This window comes from Squalius cephalus (assembly GCF_949319135.1).
Source record: "Squalius cephalus genome assembly, chromosome: 2".
NCBI classification, from domain to species: Eukaryota; Metazoa; Chordata; class Actinopteri; order Cypriniformes; family Leuciscidae; genus Squalius; species Squalius cephalus.
The window spans coordinates 50,358,914-50,376,502 of NC_137123.1; the positions used below are offsets into that span (position 1 = coordinate 50,358,914).

The 17,589-nt window shown below is 37.5% G+C and overlaps 2 protein-coding genes across 2 annotated transcripts; one reads left to right on the forward strand and one right to left on the reverse strand.

The window, feature by feature from the left end:
* Nucleotides 1–2,565: 2,565 nt before the first annotated feature.
* LOC307145037 (uncharacterized protein) lies at nucleotides 2,566–4,460 on the forward strand. Its single transcript, XM_079847861.1, has 2 exons — nucleotides 2,566–3,273; nucleotides 3,365–4,460. Exons 1-2 carry the CDS (start codon nucleotides 2,884–2,886, stop codon nucleotides 3,779–3,781), a joined length of 807 nt encoding a protein of 268 aa, XP_079703987.1. The 5' UTR covers nucleotides 2,566–2,883; the 3' UTR covers nucleotides 3,782–4,460.
* A 450-nt stretch (nucleotides 4,461–4,910) lies between these two features.
* Nucleotides 4,911–9,024, reverse strand: clrn2 (clarin 2). The gene is made up of 3 exons (XM_079850311.1): nucleotides 8,446–9,024; nucleotides 7,430–7,609; nucleotides 4,911–7,306 (listed from the first exon to the last, which is right to left on the reverse strand). Exons 1-3 carry the CDS (start codon nucleotides 8,696–8,698, stop codon nucleotides 7,038–7,040), a joined length of 702 nt encoding a protein of 233 aa, XP_079706437.1. The 5' UTR covers nucleotides 8,699–9,024; the 3' UTR covers nucleotides 4,911–7,037.
* Nucleotides 9,025–17,589: the final 8,565 nt, after the last annotated feature.

The following is a 17,589-nucleotide window of genomic DNA, read 5'->3' on the forward strand; positions in this document are numbered from 1 at the left end:
ACATTTTAAAATATTACTGATTACTTACAAAGCACTAAATGGTTTAGCTCCGCAGTACTTGAGCGAGCTCTTAACGCATTATAGTCCGTCACGTCTATTGCGATCTCAAAATTCCGGTCAGTTGATAATACCTAGAATATCAAAATCGACTGCTGGCGGTAGATCCTTTTCCTATTTAGCACCAATACTCTGGAGTTTCTGGAAAACTCTAGACTAAAAACACATCTCTTTGACCCAGCATACACATAACACATTATAGACTTCTATAATTCAATGTTAGGCTGCATAGATTAGGTCAGCCGGAACCGGGAACACTTCCCATAAATCCTGATGTACTTGTTACATGTGGTTTACCACAGTCCGTCGGATCCAGGCCGTATCTGGATCTGATAAAAGATCTGCGGCTGGACACAACGACAACGCAGTCTCACCCCTGTCAAGGCCTCCTTGCCTTCCCTTTACCTCTGTACAGATAAAACGTTGTTGGGATAATTCCGGTTCACGTGGCTACGTGGAAGCGATACAATTTTTTGTATTATACGTTTTTCAAGGCTTGTACCTTGGATTCTATTTCATGGTTTGCATTCCATCAGGCACTGTTTTGTGCAAATGAGCAGCCGGATCGTATTAAGGGTTTTCTGTTAGAACAGTGTCATGTTAGCGGCCCCTAAGTTAATAACTAATGATCGTTGCGACAGAAGTGAATCAATCAAAACTAACTTTAGCTGGACAATAACTTTATTTTTAGAGCTGCTGTAAAGCCAAAACAATCTCTTTTACTTTAATTTCCTATTATCTCTCTAAAGCTGCTTTGAAACAATCTATATTGTTATTATATAAATGAAGGTGACTTGACTTGACCATTGCTGCCCCAGTACCCTAGAGAAACAGATGAATGTATTGACACGTTAAAGACATTTCTTAACAAAACAAAACATCTTTCCATATTTCATTTCTGGAAGCTGGGCTAAATGAGCAAGCACTGTTACGGCATTCAGATATCAAATACAGACATTAGAGAATACATGAAAATAACCTTTCAGTAATCACACTGGTAACTTCTATAACAAAGTAAAATCTCCAGAGAAGTCATTCAACTCATTTGATATTTAGAATAGAAGGAAACATATTGATTAATATCTTGATTATAATCACTCATTACATATACATTGAAGCAGCAGTGCATTCCAGAATCCACACCCTTCAATAATTTACAATGAGCAGAAGTTAATAACTGACACAAAGGGACTAAGTGCGCAGGGACCAGTTCTATTCGATTTTTCCTTCTTTTGTGGGTGTGATGCTAATGGCTGAGTGCTGTGGGATATCCTGTGTTTCGCCCACTCACACATACTGAGGTTTCCATTTGCTTCTCCCCACAGAAATGCATCCAAACATCAAAGAACATGCTGTATTTATTATTTACCAACTGTACTTCCTGGTAAACTTAAGCCAAAACCACTGTCACTTACTGTTTTTACTTTTTGGTATTTTCAATTTTTTTTATGACAGTGGTGGTTAATACTATAACTATATTGTAATACAATATACTAACTATATTGTAATACTTAAACTAGTTTGGGACTGCTATTTAATAGCCTTCCCTTATAACTTACTTATTCATCAGTGTTAGTGATATTTATACAATTTATAAAAACTTTTTTTCCAATAATACATGATTTTTTAAATTGCCCATGCAATCATTAAATCTCATTTTAATTTGATCATTTGTTTTATTTAATAGCAATAATAGGTATAAAATACATAGGTAAGAGGTGCAGAGACCCTCATGCGTTGCTGACCTCGCCTTAGGGCACAATAATGTGAGTCAGGACCGCTTCAATGATGCACTCTGTTGGTCAAAACATGTAGTTCACAAATGGGCAACAAACTGCTGAATGGTGGAGGGCTTATCGTGGTTTGCTGACTTAAGCCAATAATAACAGCAGAGCCATACGCCACAGCAGTCTGAGGACAGCAGCGCCAGGCCAGCAGTCTCAGACCGGAGTTGGGGTAGAACTTATAGCATTATTAAGGGTAGGTTTAGTGCTGGAGTGGGGTTGGGCATTTTTTAAGGTAGAGATTATTGTTGTTGTGAGGGGTAGGGTTAGTGGTTGGGGCGGGATACGTGATTGTCAGCACCACACTGAGGCTGCCGGCCTGGCACTGCTGTCCCCAGACTGCTGTGATGTGTAGTTCTGCAGTTCTGGTATCATCGACGGAAAAAGAAATTCCTAAGATTATCGGAACATTCTGCAGCTGAATGTTAGGGTCATCTGTTCACCAACTAAATGTTTAATTCATTATAGTGTTGTGCAAAGTATCCAATTACCATATTTAGGAAAAAAGTAAGGATACCCAAATGGATATTGACTCAAGTAAAAGCATTAAAGTCATTGATATTAAAATTTAAGGAATAAAGTATCAAAAGTACATGTAGATTTTATAAATAATGTCAGCTGATTTGATAAATTTCAGGTTCGATGGTGCAGAACATAAATTAATCTTGGGGTTAATGTTCATTAGTTTTGTTCATGTTTAAATCATGTTTTTTCTTACAGTTTTACATTCTCTAAACTGTAAGTGCAATTGCCACATCTGTTTGCTGGAACATCAGAACTACTGCATGAAGCGCAAGAATTAGCGGCAGGAGAGAAACTTACAGAGGAGTGAGAGGCCTTCGACTTCACTGCCAATGATGGGAAGTGCAGGAAGAGATGCCATAAGGTACCTGAGAAGAACCAGCTTGGAGAGAGAGAGGAGGAAAGAGAGGTGAAGAACAATAAGGGTGGGTCATCAAGATGAGGCTGAAATAGACAGAGTAACACTCTGATAAAGATAAAGATAAAGAAGAGAGGATGTGTGCACCAGAAAAAAAGAGAGATGCACCGTCTGGAAAAGTTGATGGAGGGAGGAAGTGAGCTTAGAGAAGCTGGAGAAAAGAAAAGGACGGAGAGAAAACGGAAGAAATGGAAGATCACAGAGCCAACGCCACGTCTTGTGGAGGTCAAACCTCTGCATACTACAGTCAGATCTTCCTTCTCAAAGCCAATAGAGGGAGAGCTACCAATGCTTCCAAGTGTCTCCAGATACCTTGCTCTACCATCTGCTCGCTTCAATCCCCAGCTGCCAGTGACACAAGCACCCGTGCATCCTCAGAAAACAACTCCAGCACCTGAAGATGTGTTATCCCTTCCATGTTCTTCGAGTGGATCCTTCAAAACTCCTCCATGTCCCGATGAAGTTGTTTCCCTCCGACGCTCTTCATCCCAGGTGGTTCCATTGGCGGTTCCTCACTCCAGCACCTAATAAACTGTTTTCCATCCGGTGCTCTTCATCCTAAGTGAGTCCTCCCAAACCACAGATGCTTCCATTGGCGGTTCCTCCACGTCCCACTCCAGCACCTGATAAACTGTTTTTCATCCAGTGCTCTTCATCCCAAGTGAGTCCTCCCAAACCACAGATGCTTCCATTGGCGGTTCCTCCATGTCCCACTCCAGCACCTGATGAACTGTTTTCCATCCGACGCTCTTCATCCCAAGAGCGTCATCCCAAACGGCTTCCTCCGAGCCCCACTCCTGCACCTGATGAAATCGTTGCTCTGCGACGGCCTCCCAGCCAGAAGCCTCAGCCGTTCACTTCTTCCCAGTTTGAGCCACCTCCACAACTCATGCTGGTTCACATAGAGGATGAGGAGAACGAGTATGTGGAGTACACAGGGAAGACCATCCGGGCCAGTGACTTACCCAAGTCTGAACGCCCTCAAATGCAGAAAGGCTGAAATGAAACCAAGAAAGATGGTTGCTTGGTTGAAGAAGGACAGCGAGGTGCAGGAGCAAGTGTGGGGAAGCAAAGTGGTGGAGGTCCAGGGATTTGAGGAAGAGGAAGGTGATCCCAGTGAAATGGGAGACTCCAAGGCCATACAAGGCCATTCGGATGATGCCTCTGAGATTGATAAGCTCATGATGAAGCTTTTCTGTGTAGCCTCTCCTGACAGTCCCAAGAATGAGACCCAGCACAATGGGAACGTCCAGAAAGTGCAAAAGAAAAGTGCCACTTGTTCTGTTCACTTGGGCACAGGAGAAAGACATGAAAAGGGAGGAGAAGAAAATAATCAAGGAAAAGGAGCAAAGAGAAAAAGAGTTTTTGCTTGAACACTACATGAACTGTCTGAAACTGATGCACTTGTGGACTTGCAACTACAACTCCTCAATGCAGATCATCATCCCTCCTCACCTAACCTGTGTAAATAAAAAAATGTGCAAACTAAAAGTTGAAAGATCCATGACTCTTCCTGACTATTAAAACATAAAACATGTGTAATATAAAGTGAATCAATTTGAACTAATTTAAATAACTGTTTACCTAGAACAGCAGCAGAAAGTGATTCATTCAATGCAGTGCATAACAGTGAAGTACACGGATCAATATATTTTCTCTGATGTGGATCCTTCCAACCCATCACCTCAATGCTTATCATTGTTCTCGTCTATTGTTGTTTTTGGCAACAATTGCATGTGTATATTTTTACTTATAATGTCTCATTCAGAGTCAAAGAATATGTGAAAGTAAATACATTTTATTTGTCTATACATTTGTGTTAATGACGAAAAGAGTTGGCAGCCTTAATGAGTGAGTTGAATCCTTCATTAATTTAATTAACTAAGCAATTACTGTATTTCAATGTATCAAGATGGTTCGTATAATTTGTTCATGGGTAAAAAAAGATTATGCTTTAATATTTGTTTCGCATGACACAGACCCCTAACTGAATCATTTACTCATGTGATTCGTTCAAATAGATTATTTGAGGAATAAAACCCTGTTTCGCTCGGAGACACAACGGTTCTGCTGTTTGTTCTATTTTCCTTGACGGAGCAAAAACAAACAGAATGTGTCTATGAAGGTTTAGTAATTTGTTGGTTATTGAATTGTTGTATTAAATCAATGCCACATTTGCGCTGCAGATGTAGGGAAAAATGGCACTCTTGCTTGTGTAATAACTCATATATCATGGACTTATGTTATAAATATAGCCTAAAAAACAGGAACTCATTAAATAGATTTTATTATTCATTTTGATGACATTTCTTCCCCGCAAATGGTGAGATGGCAGTGCCAGGAGAGAGCGTTAAACACTCTTCAGATCCCATAACTTGGTGGAAAATTAACAAAAATTAACATTGTCTGTAAAGAAATAAGACGTGAACATATAAGACCCAAAATATAACTGTTAATGTACCTTCTACGTCTCTTTACTCCATCCTGCTGTCCATTTCCTTTCTGTTCATGGCTTATTACAATTTCTCCTCTTATTCTTTCCACTCTATGGCCTCCCATTTAGCTACCCATCTATTCTCCCACTCATTTTCCCCATTCTACTCTTCCTATGGCCTTCCCTTTTCTTAAACTATCTCTTCCTCTCCCCCCATCTTTTTCTACCTGTTCCACTCTTCCTATACAGACTATACAGTGTGAAGAGTGGGGTTATGGTTAGGGTTGGTTACGATCTAGGGCGCCCTCTGCTGCTCACCAACCATAAAGGCGATGCCCTATTTCCAGCTTCACAAAGTCACCTGGGGGTCCCTAATGCTGAGCCTCCTAGTAGCCTACTAATCTAAACTAAAGTAAATGGTCACACTTTTTACCCCAGGGTGTGCATGTAAAGCCAAGTACTACACCGGACCTCTGCAATTCTCTCTTGTGCTCTGCGTGCAAGTGTTGGGTTGGGTTGGCTATACAAACAAATGAAACGAAAATGTTCCTTTCACATGTGGAAATAAAATCTCAAGTCAGTAATATGTCAACATCTATCTTATATAAAAGATTTTAAAATAATCACTTCATTAAATGCACCAATCACCATTGTATAAGCTGTATTATATCTTAAATTGAAACAGAATGTCATTAAAGACTTTGTTTTGTCCACAGAATTAAGGTTTACTAAATTCATATTTGAGAAACGAAGGCGTCAACATGTGATATTATTGTTTCATTTAATTTTATTTAATATTACGAAACAAAAATGTAAAATTTGCTTGGACTTGGGCTTATTTATGTGTTTTAATAAAGCACACTTAAGTTTATTTAAACATTTTTAACATTTTATTTAAATATTTTACTTGGCACTGAAAGAGAAAAACAATGTTGTTGAAGAAATTGTATTATTTCTTATTTTATTATAAGCATTGTCAATTTATTGTTTTATTTAATACATTGTGTGTTTAGAGATTAGCATTATTTAAAAGCTGGATGTAATCTAGGACCACTCAACCACTGCACTAGATGTATAAAGAAAGTTAACTGGAAAATAAATTTACAATCAATTAGTTTAGAATTTGATAAAGTGCACTTGCAAAAATATTGCATTGCTATCTAACTACGTGGAACCACTGCACGTAGTATCGTTCTGTTTGAACAGAAAAAAAATATTTTGTGTACATAAGTTGAATAATTTCAATGCTTATTAAGAGACAGCTTATTTAAATAATTTACAAAAAGTATCAAATCAAAATGGCCAGAAACGGCCCTGCTGTTTGTTACTGTACATATCTGTTGTGATAATGGTTGTTTAGCATGTTTAGAGCTTGTCTGCCAAAAAGGGAAGATTTTAAACGTGTTTAAAAGTTTATTGACTCGTTATATCTTCGTATGGTAATGCATTATTACATCTTTCTCAGTATAGCTCTAAAATGAAAAGAGAGATAACATTAATATTTAACTTGCTAGGTGGTAAAGACATACAAAATGTCACATTTCAGTCAGGAATTCCTGCAGTCGTCCACAACCTGTCAGTCAAACAACATTCTGCTGGCCTCCACAAAACCTCAGCATTCTAAAGTGATTTTCTTTTGACTTATTTGCACCAAAATAAAACAGTTTTAGAGAAACTCCATAGTTCGTAGTCATAAATCAGCTCATATCACCCCATAAATCACCTCAGGTTAGATGTCGGGTCACATGAGCATTCTGTTTGGCTCATCTGCACAGCCTCCTCTCTGACCCTGCAGTCAAACCTTTCAGCTCCTTCTTGTTCTTTAGTAGAGGAAGTCTTCTCCAGTGGCTGAGGGTTCTTCGGGTTTCTTAGTCTGTATTTTAGGCAGATGTATTTTACTGGAGGCTACTACAAGAATGTTAGCTCCATGTGTTACAGCGCTGGCAACGCACAACCAGAAGGAGAAGCCAAGATTCTCCTCAAGGATCACAAGGGTAAAAAGGCTCTCACGGTAATTAGCCACATGTTTCGTGAGCTGATGGCACTGAATTGCTGCAAGGAAACACGCAAAGCCCATTGCACTGAACAGAGCTGAGAGAAGAGATTGAAAAATATTGGATTAGAAACTGAAAAAAGTAGTGATTCACAATTTGTTATGGTTGATATTGTTGATTTAGGGTTTATTATCTTAGATTCTGTGTTATGTTGACTTACCTGCAATGAAATTCCAGAGGTAGATGCCAAAAGGTCCTTTGATAGATTGATAAGGAACTTTTCTGGCATTATATATACAGAAAGCTAAACTGAGCACTGCAAAGCCAATAGCCATGAAAAGGAAGAAGATAATGATCATATGAAGACCACTGTTGATTGTTTTGATGAGCTTTGGGAAAACTGCATAATTTGTGAGGAAGAGAGAGAGAGAGAGAGAGAGAGAGAGAGAGAGATCAGATTCACAAAATTGGACTTATACGTGAAAAAGCGTACAGTTACTGCGTAACAGTAGGCTAGATCTATCTATCTATCTATCTATCTATCTATCTATCTATCTATCTATCGTTCAAAGATTGCATTTATTCAATCAAAAGTAAAAGTGTAATGTAAAATTACAGTAAAATCTGTAATATTGTGAAATATTATTACAATTTTAAATGATTTTATTGTAATTTTTAAAATGTAATTTATTTCTTTGATGGCAAAGCTGAATTTTTTTTTTAGCAGCCATTACTTCAGTCTCACATGATACTTCAGAAATCATTATTATATGCTGATTTCCTATTATTATCAATGTTGAAAACAGTTGTGTGGCTTAATATTTTTATAGAAACTGATACATTTTTATAAAAAAGTTTTTTTTATATATATATTCCATTATATTATATTTACATTTTTACACATACACAAGTTTTCAAGATTCTTAGAGTTCAAAAGAACAGCATTTATTTGAAATAGAAATAGTTTGTAACATAGGCTAAATGTCTCTCTCTATTTTTTTTTAAATCAATTTAGAAATGTAATACTTAAATAATTTGTAATAAAAGTAGGCCTATTAATTAAAAAAAAGGACAAAATTATCAACAAAACTAGCCTACAACTAAACAAAATTCAAAGACCTGTTCTAATAATAGCCTACATTAAATAAATGTTATTCATTATAATATGTGTACAGAGCTTGACTGTTTAATCAGAGGGGAATCTTATCTAATCAGTCAACACGTTAGTGCTCTTACTGTATATTTTGGAGCGGCGGATTCCGAGCCCGCATCTCCGTGTTTTCCCGCCCTGAAAGAGGCCGTAGTAAATGTGTCCCGTGAACTGCTCGAGCTCTAGACTGGACGCGTTCACCAGATCTACTCCTGTCTGACACAATGTGGTTCCGGTGACCCAGCGCTCGGTGGACAGTGCCACGACCAGAAGTACCACAGAACCGATGCTGAGTATAGAAGCGAAGGAGAACACTATCTGTTTCCAGAGAGTTGGCATTTCACTAACCCCATTCCTCCTATTTAAAATCAAGACGCAAAGTAACACGACTCAGCGAGGCGTCCACCTCTCTTCGCTACTGCGCGAGTCAACTCTGTTGTAACGTACGGAGTTTAAAACCTTGCGCAATTAGCCTACCGATTAGCAACATGTTTACGATAAGTTTGCAACACTAAAAACTAAAACACAACGGTACTAAACTGAAGTAACGCGAGATAGACTGCGATAGGGAAAGAGCAGGAAACCAGATATAAAGCGGTCAGATGGATCTCCTTTACCACCTAACGAAACCTTATACAGTTTACTTGCCTTCGCTTGGTTCGGTTGCTAGAGCGCGCGCGTGCGCGCGCATACACACAGAGTGTGGGAATTATTACGGGTTATAATTTTTAAGTTCATCTAGCACAAACCAACTGTCAAGTCTTGTAGTCACACACGTAAATCAACCTGCTGTAACATGGATTTTTATTGGATGTCCTTTGCTATAACAATTAATCAAATAGCGATGGCTACTTTTCATTAAAACCTATAGGTCATAGAAACGGACGATTCAAAACATTAAATGTCAGTTCAGCCAAGACTCTACTGGGTCACTGAGCACTGAAATAAAGAAAGAAAGGGGAGGGTTTGATAGGAAAGTCACTGCAATTGAGCAGCAATAAATGGACTAATGACTTGAAATATGAACCTGAAATAGGAACATGATATTTGTTTCATTTGGTGCAGAATTTTGGATTCCAAAAAAGAACCAAGCCTTTACTTTGTCAGTTGGAACATTCTTAAACAGACTTCAGCACCATGGACAGCAGTCTTGTCAGACCTCTTTGGTTCAGGACCATGGACAGCTCAGCTCGTTCAAGAGCTCTGTGGTGCCCTGTAAACAGTGCGGATCTCGCCACTAGAGGGGGATGCTTTACCGTTTCATTGAGCTGAGCTCTGTGCCATTTAATTAAAGGGTTCCTATTATGCTTTTCAACTTTTTCCACTTTAGTAAGTGTGTAATGTTGCTATTTGAGCATAAAAACGATCTGCAAGGTTACAAAGCTCAAAGTCCATTCCAAAGGGAGATATTTTATTTAACAGAATCCCCTTTTCAAGAACTAAAACTTATTTTAAACACTGTTCCTGAACATTATAACCCAAACGTTTATCTATGCGGTGCACATTTTATGGAGAACAGCTTGTGTAATCCCTTCGCTTTTGTAAGATGGTTCACTGCTCCTTAGGAAAATTAACCATGGTTTAGTGATCGATTACTGTTTGTATTACCTTAGTTTTCCGACAAATATCACGATTAAATGGTGGATAACATCGTATCTAAAATGCATAAGAAAATTACAAAAAACATAGCACTCTGAAATGTCCTGTAAAATCTGTGCTTGCAAAGTCTGTGCATGAAATCCGTTCTGCATGATTCTCTTGTTTGTTAACACTGTCAGGGTCTGAATCGGGCTCGAATTAGTTATAAATTGACGGCATCCTTAATATTTACACTAGAGTAGAACTCGCAGTTATGGAGGGGTGGGACATTTTCCAAACATGCTCTAAGTGCTGACAAATTAAACACTGGGCCAGCTAACCAATCACAGCACATTTCGTATTTCGGAAGGAGGGGCTTCATCGAAAACGACAGGTTCGAGACAGACTGGGGAGAGAGGTGCTGTAATAATGTAAAATATGTGAAAAATAATGTATTTTTTGAACAATCAAGCATGAAAACATATTCCAGTACATCAAGACCTCGTAAAAGGGCATAATAATAAGACCCATTTAAAGGATAGGCCTATACTTGTGTGACAAAAACAGCATTTCTTAAAATTTTAAATAAGTGTACTGTAACTATTACTACATATAAAACACAATATTTGCAACAAGCATGATACAAAGTTGATTATACACAAATTAGTTATTGTCCTCAAATTTGATTTGCCGAGTGGTGTATATATATATATATAGTATTGATATTTATGTTTATGTTTCACTGTCTGGATCACTCCACTTATCGGTGTTCATGTCACGGCAATATAAAGCAATCTCAAATATGAGACATATAAAGTTGCAAATTTGCAAAAGACACAATATAATGTGACTAGTATGCATATCAATCTTCCTTAAATCTTATGATTATTGGATTCAGTATTTCTAATCTTCATGCAATTTTGTCTGCTCATCCCTCATTTTTATCTTTTATATGAATAAAAAATATTCACATAAGCAAACACAAAACAAAACTGAGTAAACATGATTGATTTATTTTGTTGATCAGTCTTTTAAATTTTAAAGATGTTAACATTTTTATCTGATGTTATTACTATTTCTATTCAATTTGGCTGATGCTGAGAGAAAGAAAGGTTACAGGGTTCTTGAGGCATGTCTCAAAACATGTCTTCAATCTATATTGAAATGTATTGATGAAAACTGCTTGTGAAGAACACCAATTGGCTGTATAAACAAAATGTTAGCTTTAGTGTCAGGCACATATACAATATATGTTCCCTGTGGTTAAAGAGTCTTGTCATATTGATTGAAGAATGGAGGCATATTGACCAGCTAAATTGCAGCGATGCTCATTGAGGCAACTGTGAATATCAAATGACTACTGTTGTGGTTTTGGACAGGCTTATAGACTTAATGCATTCTGGAATGTTTTAAATGTTTATAATGCAGTTATGATTGGACATGAGTTATGACAGGTGCCTTTATTAATGTAAAATATATTTTTCTATGTATTCTTGATCACTCTTTCTGCTCTTCTGTACATTTTTCTGCTCATTTTTTGTACATTTTCTATTTATCATTTTCTGCTTAATCTAACTTCATTAATATCAATCTAACTCTCTGCTTCTTGTTTTACTAAATCTACTCTTTCTCTTTAGTTCTCAGCTTCACATTATGCTCTTTCTTCTTTATCCTTCTATTTTTGCCTTCTTCCCAACACCAATAAGCTTAATGAGATTCAAAGTGCTCTGTAACCCAGTTAATCAGATTCATCGTTTTGATTACACACTCAGTTTAGCATCTTAACATTTCTTAATCTCTTTGTTTTTCTGCAAAACAGTCAGACGTATTGCATAGATTGACTCTGTTGCTGTCCGCATTAGAATTCTCACAGATCAGTTAAAAATGCATTTCCTGTCATGTCTGACTATAGCATGAAATTGCCCTCTAAAAGATACCATGAGAGTTTATGCATCACAAGACATTAAGATGTTCAACTGATTAACAGATTGTGAACATGGTGTTTTGGAAGAGATGCTATGAATCTGTGAACATATCAGGGAGGGGCAACTCCAGTCCTGGAGAGCCACTGTCCTGGAGAATTTAGCTCCATTAGTCAAATTCTAATGACAGTGTTCCTCTAGGACCGGAGTTTACAGTATATTCTGTAACTTACACTGTAGTGGTTTGCTCTGCTGTACTCTATGTGGCCAAACCACAAAACAAAACAAAACAAAACAAGACAAAACCACTGCACTCTGTGGACAAAACAAAACAAAACAAAACCACTGTACTCTGTGGACAAAACAAGACAAAACCAAACAAAACCACTGCACTGTGTGAACAAAACAAAACAAAACCAACCACTGCACCCTGTGGACAAAACAAAACCAAACAAATCCACTGCACGCTATGGACAATAGAAAACAAAACAAATCCACTTGCACCATGTGTATAAAGCTAAACAAAACCAAACATATCCACCGCACTCTGTGGACAAAACAAAACAAAGCAAAACCAAACATATCCACCGCACTCTGTGGACAAAACAAAACAAAACAAAGCAAAACCAAACAAATCCACTGCACTCTGTGGACACAACAAAACCAAAACATTCACTTTACTCTGTGAACAAAACAAAACAAAACAAAACAAAACAAAACAAAACAAAACAAAACCACTGCACTCTGTGGACAAAACAAAACAAAGCAAAACCAAAACATTCACTTTACTCTGTGGACACAACAAAACCAAAACATTCACTTTACTCTGTGAACAAAACAAAACAAAACAAATCCACTGCACTCTGTGGACAAAACAAAACAAATCCACTGAACTATGTGGACAAAACAAAATAAAACAAATCCATTGCACTCTGTGGACAAAACAAAACCAAACAAATCCACTGCACTCTGTGGACAATACAAAGCAAAAATAAATCCACTTGCACTCCGTGTACAAAGCTAAACAAAACAAAACAAATCCACTTCACTCTGTGGACACAACAAAACCAAAACAATTACTATGTGAACAAAACAGAACAAAAACAAAACAAAACAAAACCACTGTACTCTGTGGACAAAACAAGACAAAACCAAACAAATCCACTGCACTCTGTGGACAAAGTTAAACAAAACCAAACAAATCCACTGCACTCTGTGGACAATACAAAACAAAACAAATCCACTGCACTCTGTGGACAAAGCTAAACAAAACCAAAAAAATCCACTGCACTCTGTGGACAATACAAAACAAATCCACTTGCACTCTGTGGACAAAACAAAACCAAAATAATCACTTTACTCAATGAACAGAACAGAACAAAAACAAAAAATCCATTAGAACAAAACAAAACAAATCCACTGCACTCTGTGGACAAAGCTAAACAAAACCAAACAAATCCACTGCACTCTGTGAACAAAACAAAACAAATCCACTCACTCTGTGGACAAAACAAAACCAAAATATTCACTTTACTCTGTGAACAAAACAGAACAAAAACAAAAAAATCCAGCAGAACAAAACAAATCCACTGCACTCTCTGGAAAAAACAATATAAAACAAATCCACTGCACTATGTGGACAAAACAAAACAAATCCACTACACTCTGTGGACAAAACAAAACAAAGCAAAGCAAAGCAAAACAAAACAAAACAAAACAAAACAAATCCACTGCACTCTGTGGACAAAACAAAACAAAACAAATCCTCTGAACTCTGTGGACAAAACAAAACCAAAACATTTACTCTGTGAATAAAACAGAACAAAAACAAAACAAGACAAAACCACTGTACTCTGTGGAAAAAACAAAACAAAACCAAACAAATCCACTGCACTCTGTGGACAAAACAAAACCAAACAAATCCACTGCACTCTGTGGACAAAACAAAACCAAACAAATCCACTGCACTCTGTGGACAATACAAAACAAAACAAATCCACTGCACTCTATGGACAAAACAAAACAAAACAAAACAAAACAAAACAAAACAAAACAAAACAAAACAAAACAAAACAAAACAAAACAAAACAAAACAAATCCACTGCACTCTGTGGACAAAACAAAACCAAAAGAATCACTTTACTCAGTGAACAGAACAAAACAAATCCACAGTTCTCTGTGGACAAAACAAATCTACTGCACTCTGTGGACAAAACAAAACAAAACTACTGCACTCTGTGGACAAAGCTAAACAAAACCAAACAAATCCACTGCACTCTGTGGAAAAAAACAATATAAAACAAATCCACTGCACTCTATGGACAAAACAAAACAAAACAAAACAAAACAAAACAAAACAAAACAAAACAAAACAAAACAAAACAAATCCACTGCACTCTGTGGAAAAAAACAATATAAAACAAATCCACTGCACTCTGTGGAAAAAAACAATATAAAACAAATTCACTGCACTCTGTGGACAAAACAAAACAAATCCACTGCACTCTGTGGACAAAACAAAAGCAAAGCTTATTTGCTTATAGTTCAGCTTTCATACACAAAAGAAAGTCATGTATGGGTTTATATCCATATGGGTATATGGACTGACCTATTCCTTTTTGTCAGGCTCATGTCAGTTTAGGGTATGCACTTATACAATATTAAAAAGGACAAAGTTAAAATGGTCAACAAAAGCAAAGTACTCTCAATGTGTAGACATACAGCAACACTTAAAAAGCACCACAAAACCCACCCTGCCCACACACCAATCATACTATTATGGATTGAAGACCCTAATGGTCACTTGGTTGAGTAGATGAGGTTGTCTGTACGGTCAGCAAAAATCCAGTGGACAAACTTCATTAGGTTGGCATCTTAGTCCATTAGACTACTCTCGATTTCAGTCTGCGTTGTTCTAAAAGGCCTTTTTAATACTAACAAATATTGGTGCAGTAAAGCATTTGAGCTTAAAACTATATCTATCTATCTATCTATCTATCTATCTATCTATCTATCTATCTATCTATCTATCTATCTATCTATCTATATCTATCTATCTATCTATCTATCTATCTATCTCTCTCTCTCTCTCTCTCTCTCTCTCTCTCTCTCTCTCTCTCTCTCTCTCTCTCTCTATATATATATATATATATATATGTTGGGAAAACAAACAGAATATAAAAGGACACTGTTTCTGTTTAAAATGGCAAAGTGATCATATGTCCATAAAAGAAGGAATGAGTCACTTCTGAAAAGAAAGACCAGTGAGTCAGCATCTCTATCTCTCACAAACAGCCTGCAGAAGATGAGTAAGGACCTATCAGTATCAAAAACCTGCTTTGATTCATGAATAATTTATCAAACTCAAAGTAGCTACTCACACAACATACATGCCCACCGCATAACAAGCATCAGCCTACAAGTATAGAATGGAAGTTTCTCACAATAAAATGAGAAAGCAAAAGTACTTGAAGGTTTGAAAAGCCAACATATCCACCAGGTTGCCATAATTGTATTAGAAGAAAAACAATATCAGAAACAGAGTATGCGTGTGTCTGTTTACGATGAACACACATGCGCGCGCACACTCCTGTCCTGTTAAGACTTCTGATGCAGCAGACAGCACGTCATCATTGAAGAGCTGCAACATTTTAAACTCTATCGATTAACATGTGCATGAGAGGGCAGGCAGAGCAATAAGTTTTAAATTCATGTCAGTGGTCTTTGGCAACACAGAGATGACTGAGCTGCTGAACTGCAGCAAGAGACGTGACACCGTCCAAAATCCTCCACTTAAGATAATGAAAATTGCAATTTGTCCTCTTAACAAGGGCAGTTCTAATTCAAAATCTGTTTGGATTTCCTGTAAGCACACGTCAGCTGATGTCCAGCACCAGTATACCAAAAACCTTTGGTCAAAACAACCTTCATATTGGCAGCTGGGAAACATAGTCAGAGAGATGCATAGTATGGCAAGCCATTTTAACATTATCAAAAAATGTTGCCACTGACTTCTATGGTTTCTGTAGATCAGATATCACTTATTCACTTCTGAAAAGTATGTATTACAACTGTTACTGGCATCTATTCAGGTTTACTAAGTATTCATTAAGTATTATTAAGATTTTAATATAGCTATAAAGTTGCAAATCTGACTAGTCATTACATATGACAAATAAAAAGCATTTGCAATTGGTGATAGAAATACTAGTAAGAATGATAGATGAATGATAAGTAATGGAAAAACGGAAACTGTATTAGTACCTAATGAATAAAATTGGAATAAATAACAACAATTTGAATAAAGTTTTAAGGCCACGTACACACTGCAATTAAATTTGGTTGTCAGTTCAACTTTTAGTGTTTAATCCTGTTCTGTACACACACAGCGCAATAATTAACATGAGTGACAGCAGCATTCTACAGCCAAATTAACTCCCGCAAAAATGCAGGTAGTGGCAACCGCATTTACAAAATTTCTACGCAGTGTATATGGAGTGAACTGAACAACTAGTTAATGACGTATTTAAATGTGCATCAGAAATGTGTTTCTTCTGAATGTGTGCGGTGCAAGAAATGTTAGAGGTCCAGAGTGATTTTGCCAGCCCTTTTACTCACTCTGGATGAGTACCGTTCTTGGAGAGTGGGCAGGGGTGTACCGATGATTCTCTCAGCAGTAAAGGGGTTTAGTTAAAATTGTAGAACATTGGTTCTACATTCAATTACACCCTGGGTGAGACACCCTTCGAGCGCCCCCCATTCAAGTGCACTTTTTGTAGTGTAATAACTGAACTTGTAACAGTTTTGTTGCAAAGCACAATATTATGGTGAAATTAGATCTCGTGTTTGAGTTAAAACCGAATTATTGTTAAGCATAGCAAGAATCATAGCAAAAAGGCTAACAAATAAGAGTTATACCCACCAATTAATATTGCCCCTTCATTCATGACATGGATACCGTAATCATACAGAGAAAACATAGTTGCATACCTTTATCTTTCGCTCGTTTCTAAATTGTACCTGATGGCTTTGACCTTTCTTGTCCATCTCTTATTTGGCACTCGACATCGACAATCAACAGATTTCCCCTGATCCCCCCCATACCAACTGTCACTCACGAGTCACGACCAGAAGTCAAGACTAAACCAATTCACCTTGGTGGTGGTGACCAAGTAATCGTTTTTGTATTACCTATTTTTATTAGCCATTCAGACCATGCAGAAAAACAAAAATGTGCAGGAAATATAGAGGCCTGTATTTATAATATTATGAATGAAATGTGTGTTATTTGGAAGAAAGTCGAGGTGTGACTGACTTAGATAACTATATGGATCCCCCCCCTTGTCCGTTCCATTTGGGAGAGACCCAGGGGTGAACTGTCATCCGCGCCCGCGCCTCCGCGCTCCCTCCCCTTTCCCCTTCTCAAACAAACAGCTTCTGTGCACTGCATCTTCTCAGCAGCAGGGGCGCCTGCAGCTGCAGGGGGCGCAAATTTGCCAATTCCCCACACAGTGAAATGATAGATAATAGAAAACCGCTTCGCGGTGCAGAATTATTATTTTTTGCTCGTGCCGGCGGAGCCGCCCCCCCAAAAATGCCGCCCCGGGCGATTGCCCGGTTCGCCCGTGCCAAAAACCGCTACTGACAATAATTTAGGGGATTAACTCCTGTATTTAAATGAGGTTGTCAATTTAACAGTTTGTATGTGGCCTATGTGAAGTTGGAACATTC